The following is a 13,170-nucleotide window of genomic DNA, read 5'->3' on the forward strand; positions in this document are numbered from 1 at the left end:
AGTGCTAGACATAAATGTATTACTCGGCTCCATGATGCTTTCCTTTGATTTTCAACCCAGGAAGGCCTACCCAGAGGAGTGGGAGCAAGAAGAAAAGCCCCCTCTGACAATCTGACAAAATGTCCCTGTGAATTAGGTCCAGCTTCTGTGACTTCAGGAAAGAGGCAAATCCACCTCACCTAAAAATGACCAAATTTTATTCATCTCAAGTTCCAAAAACTAAGATGAAAAACAAATTCAGAATTCAGTAAATTTAGTAAAATTCACAAAATGGCCTTTGCACACCAAGTTCTCTAATTTCAACTTACTGGAGCAGAGATGCATGTATTGGTTATATTTGTATTCCAAAGGTTGAAACCATTTTGCAATTTACTTAAATCAGATTATACAATTAGCCCAAGCTTTTTAAATAACAATACCCATGCCTGGCTCCTATCCAAAGATAATTTGATTCAACAAATCCAGGACACTGATTAAAAACTACTATACTAGCTTCAATGACCCAAAATTGTCTCTCACTCAAAACGTCACTCATTCTACAAACTCAAAATAATACTTTAATAAATTTCTAGAACAGGGGCGCCTGGATGGCTCAGTTGGTTAAGCATCCGACTCTTGATTTCTGCTCAGGTAGTGACCTCACGGTTCATGAGTTCGAGCCCCGCATTGGACTCTGCACTGACAGTACAGAGCTTTCTCTCCCTCTGTCTCCACCCCTCCCTCACTCGCTTTCTCACTTTCTCTCTCTCTCTCTCAAAATAAACAAAAAAAAAGACTTGAGGAGTCTGGGTGGCTCAGTGGGTTGAGCATCCAACTTCAGCTCAGGTCGTGATCTCACAGTTTGTGGGTTCGAGACCCACTCAGAATTGAGATGAATTCTCAGACACCATGCTAATGTTGTGGGGGTTGGGAGTGGGGGGGACCCTCCATCCATCATCACATTAAAATTAAGAACCATAATAGACATCCCCTGACAAGACATCTTAAAGAAAGCAAATGGGGAAACAAGTTAGAAACTGGAAGAAGATAGCTCAAATTTTCCCTTTGGGGTCTTTATTCTACTTTGTCCTCCCTGCTGCCATGAAGACCACAAATTGAGAGTTCTCACCTGAGATCATGACTATCATAAATAATAAACCTGACTTTTAAAGCTCTGAGGAAGAGAAGAATCTAGCTTTCAAGAACTTCTAAAACTGAGGTGCCTGGCTGGTTCAGTCAGTAGAGTGTGGGATTCTTGATCTCAGGGTCATGAGTTCAAGCTCTGTATTGGGCACAGAGCTTACCAAAATAAGAAACTTCTAAAACTAAGGTTTCAAGTAATAATTATTTAAGGAATGTCACCAATCCTGAATGACCAGATGGAAACTGCTTAATTCCTCATTATCCCTCGAAAGTAGATGTAACTCTGGCCTGAAACAGGCCTCCACACAGTGGCCGTCTCTGGTCTGGAACATGTTGAGGAAGGTTCTCACCAGAGCTGCTCCTGGGTCCATGGACATTCTCATTCTAGACATGGACATTCTCACCAAACAGATCCACCAGACTGCTCTAAAATAGACAGAAGGCCTGTCGATAGCCCCAGAAGCAAGGGCTTTCCAGTGCCATAGATGGAGAATAAACAACTCAACCCGCCCAGCCTCCAAGGTCTCTCCAAAATAGCAGAGACACTCCTCCCTCTTCACCAGAACGTTAGTCATTCCTAGAAATTCCTAGAAAAGTACATAAAGGCACAGTATACAAACTGATCTGGCACCTGGCCTGAAGCTTCCGCACAGTCTCTTCATCTTGCCGGGCCTGTCTCTCATCCTCGAGAGCCTCCTGCAGCTTTAGGTACATGTCTTCCAGCTCCTGTACTCGCTGCAAATACTGTTCCAGTTCAGAGGACTTCTGAGCAACCTGTTCTTCCATCTGCTGTCTGATCTGATGATATAAAAGGGTCATGTTTAAACTCAGGTTAACTTCACCCTCAGGAAAACTCTCCCACTCCTAACACCACAGCCTACCTTGCAGCTCGGCAGGGTGGGCAGGGCCCTGTCCTCCGCTCCTGGAACTGAAGATGGAGGAAGGAGGGCACCACACCCAGTACCAACACTAAGACCCAAGTCCAGGACACACACCCCAAGTCCAGGACGCAAAGTACACCCCAGATGCTGTGTTCCTGCCCTCTCTGAGTTTCTATCCCTTCCACTCTACACGTTAAGATTCAAGAGTCAAGAAAAAAATCATTCCCCTGTATAATTTCTCCTTAAATTCCTTTTTGTTATAAAGCCACAACCTCTTTACCCACAATCTTCTCTAAAAGGAATGAACCTCTGTCCAGTCAGAAGAGCCCAAGGGTTACAATAAAGGGGAAAGGAAAGACAGACCTGCAGAGTCCTTGGTGCTTCCCTGGCTGCCTTGAGGCCCCTCCACTCCTGCCCTAGGGCACCTCCAGTCCTGGGGGGCCTCACGCAGCTACGCTAGTGCCCTAACAACTCAATGGTTTCTCCCTTCTGTATTAAAGTTTTGAATCTCTGCCTTAAAAATTGAAAGACAAGGACATCCAAATGTAATAGCACACACATTAGTGTATGTGTCTGCGGTTTATAAAATATTCACACTTGCTCACATCATCCTAAGAGTCATGACAGATCACATGACAATGCCTCCAATTTAAAGAAGAGAAAACTAATGCTCAGAAGAAGGAGCAGAGAGGAAAAAAACCCAGATGTTCTGGCTGTGCACACAGCAACTCCTTCGTATCACATCTGCCCCGCTTGTGCACTTTCTCTCATAAAACAAACATGTCTGTTTCAACTCTAAGCAACAAAAAGTTACTTAAAAAAACATCATGAGCAGCTATTTAATGGGCACTGGACTCAGTACCCTCCCACAAATTACAACTCTGTGTAAGAAGACCTGTGTTCTAACTATCTAACCACCTAGGGCAACCTGACTCTTGGATGTCTTGGGGGATGGGCACCTCTAAGATGAATCAGAGCTGCCAAGAGCAGCAGACCAGAATTCCTATATTCTCATGATTTCAGAACCCCACTCCACCCCCACTTTGCTCATTACAGAAGAGAAAGGTCATGAAACCCATGCTTACTTTTCCCCCTAGCTATTTATTTTCCAAGCCAGGCCTTTTTGAGAAGGAAAATAGGATGCTGTTAATAATTATATCAGGATGGCAAGGACTGTCCCAGGCAAACCAAGAGATACAGTCACCCTAATCACAGTAGTTATCACCCTATTCATGAATTTCTATTCTGGGGTCCTAAAAGCAAGATTTATGTCTTTTACCTTTATATCCTGGCATGATGGCTAGCACATAGAAGGTGCTCAATAAAACCATAATGAGCAAACACAGAACTTCCCCCAATAGCCCACTGCATGTCTATATAGCATAGCCCAGCTGACAAGATGGCCTCACTCCAGTCTCCCAGGCCTTGACCCCTCCCCCTTCACCCAGAAAGAACCATTGTGAGCTAATGCAGCAGTGTTCCCAGGTTCCCAGCTGTAGCACTCACAAGCTTCTCTCGCTCCAGCTCTGTGCTGAACCTCGCCTGTAGTTCCACTTGAGTCTGAAGGCGTTTCTTTTCTTCTTCTGCTGCACGAGACGCTGCTTCTTCCAGTTTCTATCCAATCAAAACCCACCCACAGAAAAGCAGTAAGTAGGGGCACCTGGGTGGCTCAGTCAGTTGAGCGTCCAGCTTCGGCTCAGGTCATGATCTCACGGTTCGTGAGTTCAAGCCCTGTGTCGGGCTCTGCACTGACAGCTCAGAGCCTGGAGCCTGTTTCAGATTCTGTCTCTCTCTCGCTCTGCCCTGACCCTGCTTGTGCTCTGTCTCTCTGTCTCTAAAATAAATAAACATTAAAAAAAAAAAAAATTAAAAAAAAAAAAAAAGAAAAGCAGTAAGTATTAGAGTGGAAGTGTGTTAGGAAAGAGAAATGGCCACACCTAAGTACATGGGAAAAGCAAAACATTCTTAATGTTCAATCAAGCTAGAATAAAAACCTTTAGATCCACTGGAATTCCATTCCAACAATTTTCCCAGTGAACATACAGAATGAATTAGGTAAATGAATGACTTGTTAAGTCTGAACAACATTTTGCAAAGAAAATTTTGTATAGTCATGGAGTTCAATTCACTTACAAATGCATTCGTGAGGTTCAACATCTATTTCTTCAGTTCCTTCTATAGTTTTGTCATCTCACACGTTACTCCTTTAAAACTTTTACCAGAGCTTGACTTCCAGAGGGTGGCAGTGAGGAGCTCCATGGACCCATTTCCCAGCAAAACACCCATAACTGGTGAAAATAATTTCAAAAAAACCCCGAAAAACAACCATTTAAAGTCTCCAGAAATTAAACCAATTGCATATAGCAAATGGAGAAGATTTATCCAAAAAAATGAGGCAAGCCTAGAAGACCAGAGGGTACCACCTCTACCTGGTGATGGGCTCAGAAAGCAGGGGTATCGCACCCAGAAAAGCAGACCACTAGTTTCTGCCACCAGCTCCAGAGCATTGGCACAGAGGTTTGCCTAGGCAGAGATCTGGAGCTCTCCCCAAAAGAAATGACATTATTTAAAACAGATGTGTGGAAGTTCAAACTTAAAGATGCTCTTGAAAACAATGGAGATTTTAAGGAATTAAGAGGAGGCTCATAGCTCCAAGAGACCAACAAACTGTAAACCACACACCAGGTGGAAGTTTAACAGAGAGAACCATTTACAGAAAGTAAAGAGCCCTCATGTAATAGGAATAAGTCTCAAAGACTACATATGGGCTTGAATTTAAAAAATATCAGACTGTGGAGCAAGTTAGGCCCCAAGCCCTTGTTGAAAACAATAGAGCTCTAACAGCTAGATAGGATAGCAACAGAGGCATACAGCTTAACAGAGAGATTAGAGAAAGAAACACACAAAGAGAACCTTAACATCATGGTCACCTCAGGGTATCTCGTACATGCCCAAGGCTGTGCCTCTGATGAAGAAGACAGTCAGAGGCTTCACAGTGTGAAGAAACAGACCTCATTGAAACAGCCTAGCCAAGCAGGAGACAAATGAATAAGCAACAACAGGCCCCAGGGCGAGGGGAGAAATCTATATCCAGAGTTGCTACAATATATTGTCTAAAATGTCCAGTTTTCCAAATGGAAAGATATTTCATGCTCATGGGTTGGAAGAAGAAATATTGTTTAAAATGTCCATACCACCCAAAACAATCTACAAATTTAATGTAATCCCTATCAAAATTCCAACAGCATTTTTCACAATACTACAAGAATAATGCTAAAATTTGTATGGAATCACAAAAGAAGTGGTTTGAAAAAGAAGAACAAAACTGGAGGTATCACAATCCCAGATTTCAGGATATACCACACAAACCTGTAGTAATCAAAACAGTATGGTATTGGCATTAAAAACAGACACATAGATCAACAAAACAGAACAGGAAACCCAGAAATAAACCCACAATTATATGGTCAATTAATCTAAAACAAAGGAGGCAAGAATATGCAATGGGAAAAAGACAGTCTCTTCAACAAATGGTGTTGGGAAAACTGGACAGCAATATGCCAAAGAATGAAACTGGACCACTTTCTTACACCAAACATAATAATAAACACACAATAGATTAAAGACCTAAATGTGAGACCTGAGACCATAAAAATCGTGGAAGAGAGGGCACAGACAGTAATTTCTCTGACACTGGTCATAGCAACATTTTTCTAGATACGTCTCCTGAAGCAAGGGAAACAAAAGCAAAAATAAACTATTGGGACTACATCAAAATAGAAAGCTTCTGCACAGCACAGGAAACAATCCACAAAACTAAAAGAGAGCCTACTGAATGGGAGAAGATAGTTGCAAATGATATATCTGATAAGTGGCTCATATCCAAAATATATAAAGAACTGACACAACATCAAAAAAAAAAAAGCAAATAATTAAAAATGGGCAGAAGACATGAACAGACATTTCTCCAATGAAAACATACAGATGGCTAACAGACACATGAAAAGATGCTCAACATCACTCATCATCGGGGAAATGAAATCAAAACCAAAATGAGACATCACTTCACACCTGTCAGAATGGTTAAAATAAAAAACACAAGAAACAAGTATTGGCAAGGATGTGGAGGAAAAGGAACCCTTGTGCACTGTTGGTGGGAATGCAAACTGGTGCAGCCACTTTGGAAAAGAGTACGCAGCTTCCTCAGAAACCTAAGCACAGAATTACCATGCGATCCAGTAATCACACTACTGGGTATTTACCCAAAGAATACAAAAACACTAAGTCAGAAATATATATGCACATCTCTGTTTACTGCAGCATTATTTACAATAGCAAGATATGGAAACAACCCAAATGCCCATCAACAGATGAATAGATAAAGAAGTGGTATGTGTATATGTACACATACACACACAATGGAATAGTACTCAGCCATGAAAAAGAATGAAATCTTGCCATTTGCAATGTGGATGGATCTAGAGGATCTAGTACAATGGTAGGTAAAATAGAGAAAGACTAATAACATGATTTCAGTTATATGTAAAAATTTAAGAAACAAAACAATGGAAATAAGAGAGAAAAAAAGACTCTTAAATATAGAGAACAAACTGATGGTTACCAGAGAGGAGGTGGGTGGGGGAATGGGTGAAATAGGTGGAAGGGATTAAGAGTACACTCATTGTGATGAGCACTGAGTAATGTGTGGAATTGTTGTTGAATCGCTAAACACTTGAAACTAATATGACACTATATGTTAATTATACTGGAACTTAAAAAATAAATTTTTTAAAATAAATATTAAAAATAATAATAAAATAAAATGTCCAGGGAAAAAAGCGGGCAATAGAAGGGGCCCTGGTGGTGGATTTAGCAAAGATTTCATAAAAGTTTTATGTTCAAAGAACTCAAGGAAACCAAGCTTAAGGAAGTAATAGAAGGAATAACAATACCCTATCAAATAGAGATTACCAACAAAAAGATATAAAGTATAAAAATAACCAACTGGAAATTCTGGAGTTGAAAAGCATGATAACTAAAATGAAAACTTCACTAGATGTTTTCACCTTACATATTTGGGCTGCAAGAAGAATCAAAGATCAATTGATAGAAATGCAATTTGAAGAACAGAGAGAAAAAGGAATGAAGAAAAATGAACAGAGCCTCAGAGAAATGTGGGACACTATTAAGCGTACCAACATTCACATAATGAGAGTTTCCAAAGAAGAGGGAAGAGAGAAAGGAACAGGAAAAAATGTTTAAAGAAATAATGGCCGAAAACTTTCCCAATTTGATGGAAAACATTAACCGACACATCCAAGAATTCAACAGATTCTAGGATAAACACAAAGAGACATACACCACACCCATCATAATAAAACTGTAGAAAGACAAAGTAAAAAAGAAAATCCTGAAAGCAACAGGAAAAAAATGATTCATCACACACAAGAAAATATCAATAAAATTGACAGATGACTTCTCGTCAAAAACACGTAACTAGTTCTGGGCAAAGTACTGTAAACAGAAGTGACACTTCTGAGCTGGGGTAGTTAACTGCCAAACCCTTGAACACTTTTTCCTCTGTTACAGTGATTAGTAAGATTTGAAATAGTAGCTGTTGCATCAGCCTGGATTTCATAATTGTAAGTGTATATACTCTGCTCCAGCAATCCCATTTCTGAGAATTTATTCTAAACACATACAGTAAAACCTTGGATTGCGAGTAACTTGTTCTGCAGTGTTCCGCAACACAAGCAAACATTTCTAATAAATTTATTGACAAATGAGCAACGTCTTGCAATACAAGTAGTATGTGATGCCGAACATCACATGATCATAAATGAGTCAATGGTTCTTGAAAATCACTTTGAGAAACAAGTGTTTTGTATTACAAGCATGTTTCTGGAACAAATTATGCTCACAAACCAAGGTTTTACTGAATTATTAGAACGTGTATAAAATGATACAGGTACAAAATAATTCCCTGTAGCATTGCCTATTTAATCAAAAGAGTAAAAATAACCCAAATGTTCATCAACAGGGGACTGGCATTGTTTTCTTAATTTCTCTTTCTGATAGTCCATTATTAATGTGTATAGACGTTACAGAATTTTACATATTTTTTATTCTACAACTTTACTGAATTTATTAGTTCTAACAGTTTTTTGATGGAGTTAATAGTTTTTTCTATATATAATATCATGTCATCTGCAAATAGTGACAATTTTACTTCTTACTTTCCAATTTGCAGATCTTTTCTTCTTTTTCTTGTCTAATTGCTCTGGCTAGGCCTTCAAATACTATGCTGAATGAAAGTGGTGAGAGTAGGTGTCTTTCTCTTATTCCTGAGCTTAGAGGAAAAGCTTATGATGTTAGGTATGGGCTTTGTATGCATTTATTATTTGAGATACATTCTCCCCACACCTGCTTTGTTGAGAGTTTTTAACATAAGTCAATGTTGAATCTGTCAAATGCTTTTCTGCAACTATTGAGATGATCATATGATTTTTATCTTTCATTTTTATAATGTAGTGTATCGTACTTGTTAGCAAACAAGATTAAAAAATGTGAAATGAGACAAAAAAATAAAATATTGGGGAGAGGAAAATAAAAATGTTGAGCTTGAGAATGGGATCAAACTTAAGTTATCAACTTAAAATAGTGTTACAAATATAAGTTGTTATATGTAAGCTTCATGGTAATCACAAGGCAAAAACCTATTTTAAATATGCAAAAGATAAAGAGAAAGGATATAAACATAGCACTAAAAGAAGTCATCAAACCATAAAAGAGGAGAGCAAGAGAAAAAAGGAACAGAGAAGAACTACAAAAACAGCCAGAGAACAATCAACAAAATGGCAGCAAGTACCTATCAATAATTAATGTAAATACACTAAACTCTCCAATCAAAAGACAGAGTGACTGAATAGGGTTTAAAAAAATTTTTTTTTTAATGTTTGTTTATTTTTGAGAGAGAGACAGAGTGTGAGCAGGGGAGGGGCAGAAAGAGACACACACACAGAATCCGAATACAAAGCAGGCTCCAAGCTCTGAGCTGTCAGCACAGAGCCTGACATAGGGCTTGAACTCATGAACCACAAGATCATGAGTTCAGACACTTACCAGACTGTTAACAGTCAGACACATAACAGACTGAGCCACCCAGGAGTCCCCAAAAGTATTAAAAAAATTCTTTGTGAGTCTATTCAGAGGATATCAGCACAAAGTGTGGCATTTCCATGGACTGCAAAGGGAGAACCCCAACAGAAATGAGGGGGCTTATACTGTGAGCATCTCCCATACTCCAGGGCATAGGTGCTACATAGGAGGACACAAAAGGGTCTCTGATCTTGTCGTTAGCAGGTGTTCACTGATGGAAGGCAGACAGGCTCAAGTGCCCATACACTGGGGACCCACTACCACCCCAGAACCATGATATAACTGAGCAACAAGGTTTCCCAATGAACATCAATTATTCTTGTTGTCTTCTGGTCAATGAAATGTCTTGCTGACCTGAGATCCTCATACTTCCAAGGCTGGAAAAACCAGATTATCTCACTTAGTAACCTAGACACACTTCCTAAGAAAACAATTAACAAAAAAATCTCTCTAAAATTTCATGAACCTGGTCTTGGTAGGACCAAAGCTTGTAAGTAAGGAAGCTGTGGCTCCTGCAATGAAACAGAGCGCCCTCCCTCAGCCCATTCCCACCTTCCTCACGGTCTCCAGCTCCTGCTGCTTATTTTCGTTGGCAGTCTGGAGCTCCTTCATCTGTCGCTCCAGTTCCTCCTGTTCAGCCAGCAGCTTCTTCCGGAGTTCTTTCCGACGTTGGCGGGCTTCTTTATGTGGTGGGGGGCTGCCCAACTTCAACAGATGGATAGTAGAGTGAATGGCTATAAAAAGTGTAAGATAAAAAACGGAATATACTGTTTATTCTTTGTAAGCCTAACATAAACATGGCACATTGGGAAGAAAACCAGAGACCCAGTGTAGATTCTGATTCTGCCACTGAGAAATGGTGTGACCTTGAGCAAGCCACATAACCTGCTGCAGAATCAGTTTCCTCATCTCTAAAATGAAAGAGATGATTTCTAGAGTCCCTTCCAGCTCTAAAATTACGTAACTGTACATCTGTGCTTAAAAAGATACTTGATTCAGGAATATCACACACATTTGAAGAACTTCAAATACTTTCAATTAATTCCCTTCTCTCTATTTCTCAAAAGGCCAAATAAGAACAAGACATAGTTAGGGTTGAGATTATTAGTTCCTGATATCTGACTTGCTACCTGCTGGGTTTAGTCTGCCCCTTATCTATGCCTTATGAAACCATCTCCTTATACACTCCCTTCCTGAGATGGTAATAATAGCTACCAGTTATTGAATAGTTGCTATATGTATACCTTTTATATGCATTATCTAATTTTTACATATTTTCCTGATTGTTTGAATTATTTAAATTTAATTTTTTGAACAGCTAATACTCTCACATTGTTCAAATTCAAAAGCATAAAAAGATCTACAGGAAAAGTCTCCCTCCTATTCTTATCCCCAAGTACTGGGTTCCCCTCTCCACTACCAACTAATGTTAACAATTTCTTCTGCATCTTTCCAGAGATATTTTAAGCATATGCAAATAAGGAGGTATATACACCTTCCACCTTCCTTTGACATAATACACCCTTCTGAGCCTTGGTTTTTTTCACTTAATTTATCTTGGAGAGATTTCCATTATCAGTACATGAAACATTAAACATAATGTACCTAACTCCACTGTGTTACTGTACCATAATTTATTCAACCATTTCACAATTAATGGATACTTAGGCTGTTTGCAATCTATCACAAACATTTCTGCAATGATGTGTCTTTTTTAAAATGTGCAAGTATAGGGGCACGTGGGTGGCTCAGTCGGTTAAGCATCCCACTTTAGCTCAGGTCATGATCTCACAGTTTGTAAGTTCGAGCCCCACGTCGGGCTCTGTGCTGAGAGCTCAGAGGCTGGAGCTTGCTTCAGATTCTGTGTCTCCCTCTCTCTCTCTCTGCCCCTCCTCCGCTCGCACTCTCTCTCTCTCTCTCAAAAATAAATAAGTATTCTAAAAACATTTTTAATGTGCAAGTATATCTTCATTATCTAATTATTAGCCCTCACAAAAACCTTGAGAGGTAGGTACTATTATCCCTATTCTACAGAAGAGGAAAAACAGCTACAAAATTCCTAACTTAACTCAAGTGACCCAGGAAAGAGGACTTAAACCTAGGTGCGCTTGCCTCAAACTCTTAAACCACATCGAAATGACCACAACTTTCAGCATAACAGTATCTTACTTATGTCCAAGAATACCATATTCGGAATCCCTTTTCATGATTAAAAAAAAAAAAAAATCTCATTGGAAGGCCTGGGGGGCTCAGTCAGTTAAGCATCCAACTCTTGGTTTCAGCTCAGGTCATAATCTCAGTTTGTGAGTTCGAGCCCCACGTCCGGCTCCACACTGACAGCATGGAGCCTGCTTGGGATTCTCCCTCTCCCTCTCTCTCTCTCTCTCTCTGTCCATCTCCCACTTGTGCTCTCTCTCTCTGAAAATAAATAAATAAGCTTTTAAAAAAGTTATTAAATCAAAAGTTTGTGTTCTTGAGATAATTATTTGGAACTAGTGATTTCTTGTGAAAATAACAAATCTTGAAAATTATTAGAAATATTCAAAAGCGACTGTATTATTCCTGTTTTCTGTATTATTAAAAATTCATGATGATCACTTTAAAATTCTTCATAGTCCTTAAAATGGGAAATTCCATTATCTTTAAATAATAAAAGTAAAAAAAAGAAACCCTAAAATGTATAGTTTATAATTTTCCCACAAGTTCATTATGCAAATGAAACTGATGAAAAATTTGGGACTTCCTTTCACTTTATTTTTCTTTCAGTTACTATGCTGCATGTAGAAATAACTACAATGAGGGAACAATGCCTCATGAGATTAAAATGAGATTTAAAAATACAAAGTCAGAGCTCTCAAGTTATATCATGACAAATAATAAAAATTGCCTTACCCTGAATCCACTCCTGTTTCTTCTTCTTATCTGAGGCACTGATTTCAAAGGTTTTATCAAAACATTTTATGAGAAAAAGGCATTTCTTCCCATCTTTGTCAGGCAAGGACTAACAAAGAAAGCAAAATTAGTTATTTTTAATTTTATTTCTAAGCATTGAAATTAAGTTCAATCTTAACTATTTACACAAATCTTGCTGAAATTCAACATCAATAAAAAAAGTCCATAAGAGCATATTTCTAATTTACAAAATGCTGTCCTCTAGGCAACATTACCTATGGTAATAAATAACCCTGATTAGCATACTTCATCTGGACTAGGAGAACCACCAACACCTGATAGGGACACTATGCTTTGGCTTTCCTAAGCACAATGACTCTTGTACGTGAGCACATCCTTTATAGGAACCCTGGAAGGTATACCCACGTATTGACTCCAATGGGCTATGAGACTTCTAAGCCAGGGTGATTCCCACATCTGCCTGATGCAGATCCACTCTCTTTGACCTGGGATGTTACTGCTAGCAAGCTGTAGCTCCTCTCCTATATCCTTATAAGTAGACTGGTATGGCCTATGATAACCTCGTGAGTATCCATGTGTAGTTGAATCTAAGAAGACCGCTTAGTGGGCAGTGCAAACCCAGAGGCATTAATATATCTACACTATTTCATCCATCAAAATACACTGTCATTTATGAGTGGGATGTTAGGTATTTTAAATGTTCTTCAAGAAATACAAATATGGTGATAGTTTAGATATAAATTAAAAACTCAAAATTACTGTTCTTGAAGACTTCACTTCTTTACCGAATTAATATCTGGGAATAAAGTGTACTGAAAGTCACCCAAAATACTCAAAGGTAATGCTCCCATTTTCATTAGTTTTATTTACTATGCTCAAAATGGCCCAGATGTCATGGTATATTCATGATTTCAAACACTGTCTTACTGAATAATTTTGTGTTAATTTTGTGTTAATTTTGTGTTAATCTTTTTTATCACTCCATTTTATTCAATAAATGATTCCTTAAATGTACAAACAAATCTGATTTAATCCCTATACTTTTTCCATAAGATAGAAGATAAATTCACATTACAAAAAACTTTTGTCAGCTATC

General features: G+C 38.8%; 1 protein-coding gene across 2 annotated transcripts in view; it reads right to left on the minus strand.

Moving 5' to 3' along the window:
- The window catches only part of SWAP70 (switching B cell complex subunit SWAP70), a 78,501-nt gene that overhangs the window by 6,911 nt on the left and 58,420 nt on the right, over nt 1-13,170 (minus strand). For both annotated transcript variants that reach the window (XM_025928348.2, XM_086678008.1), the window contains 4 exons: nt 12,054-12,162; nt 9,714-9,895; nt 3,510-3,617; nt 1,754-1,920 (listed from right to left, as the gene is read on the minus strand). In XM_025928348.2, coding sequence (XP_025784133.1) covers nt 1,754-1,920; nt 3,510-3,617; nt 9,714-9,895; nt 12,054-12,162 — 566 coding nt within the window. The remainder of the gene's footprint in view (nt 1-1,753; nt 1,921-3,509; nt 3,618-9,713; nt 9,896-12,053; nt 12,163-13,170) is intronic.

The sequence above is a fragment of the Puma concolor genome, chromosome D1, assembly GCF_028749965.1.
Source record: "Puma concolor isolate L17-30 chromosome D1, mPumCon1.1.hap2, whole genome shotgun sequence".
NCBI classification, from domain to species: domain Eukaryota; kingdom Metazoa; phylum Chordata; class Mammalia; order Carnivora; family Felidae; genus Puma; species Puma concolor.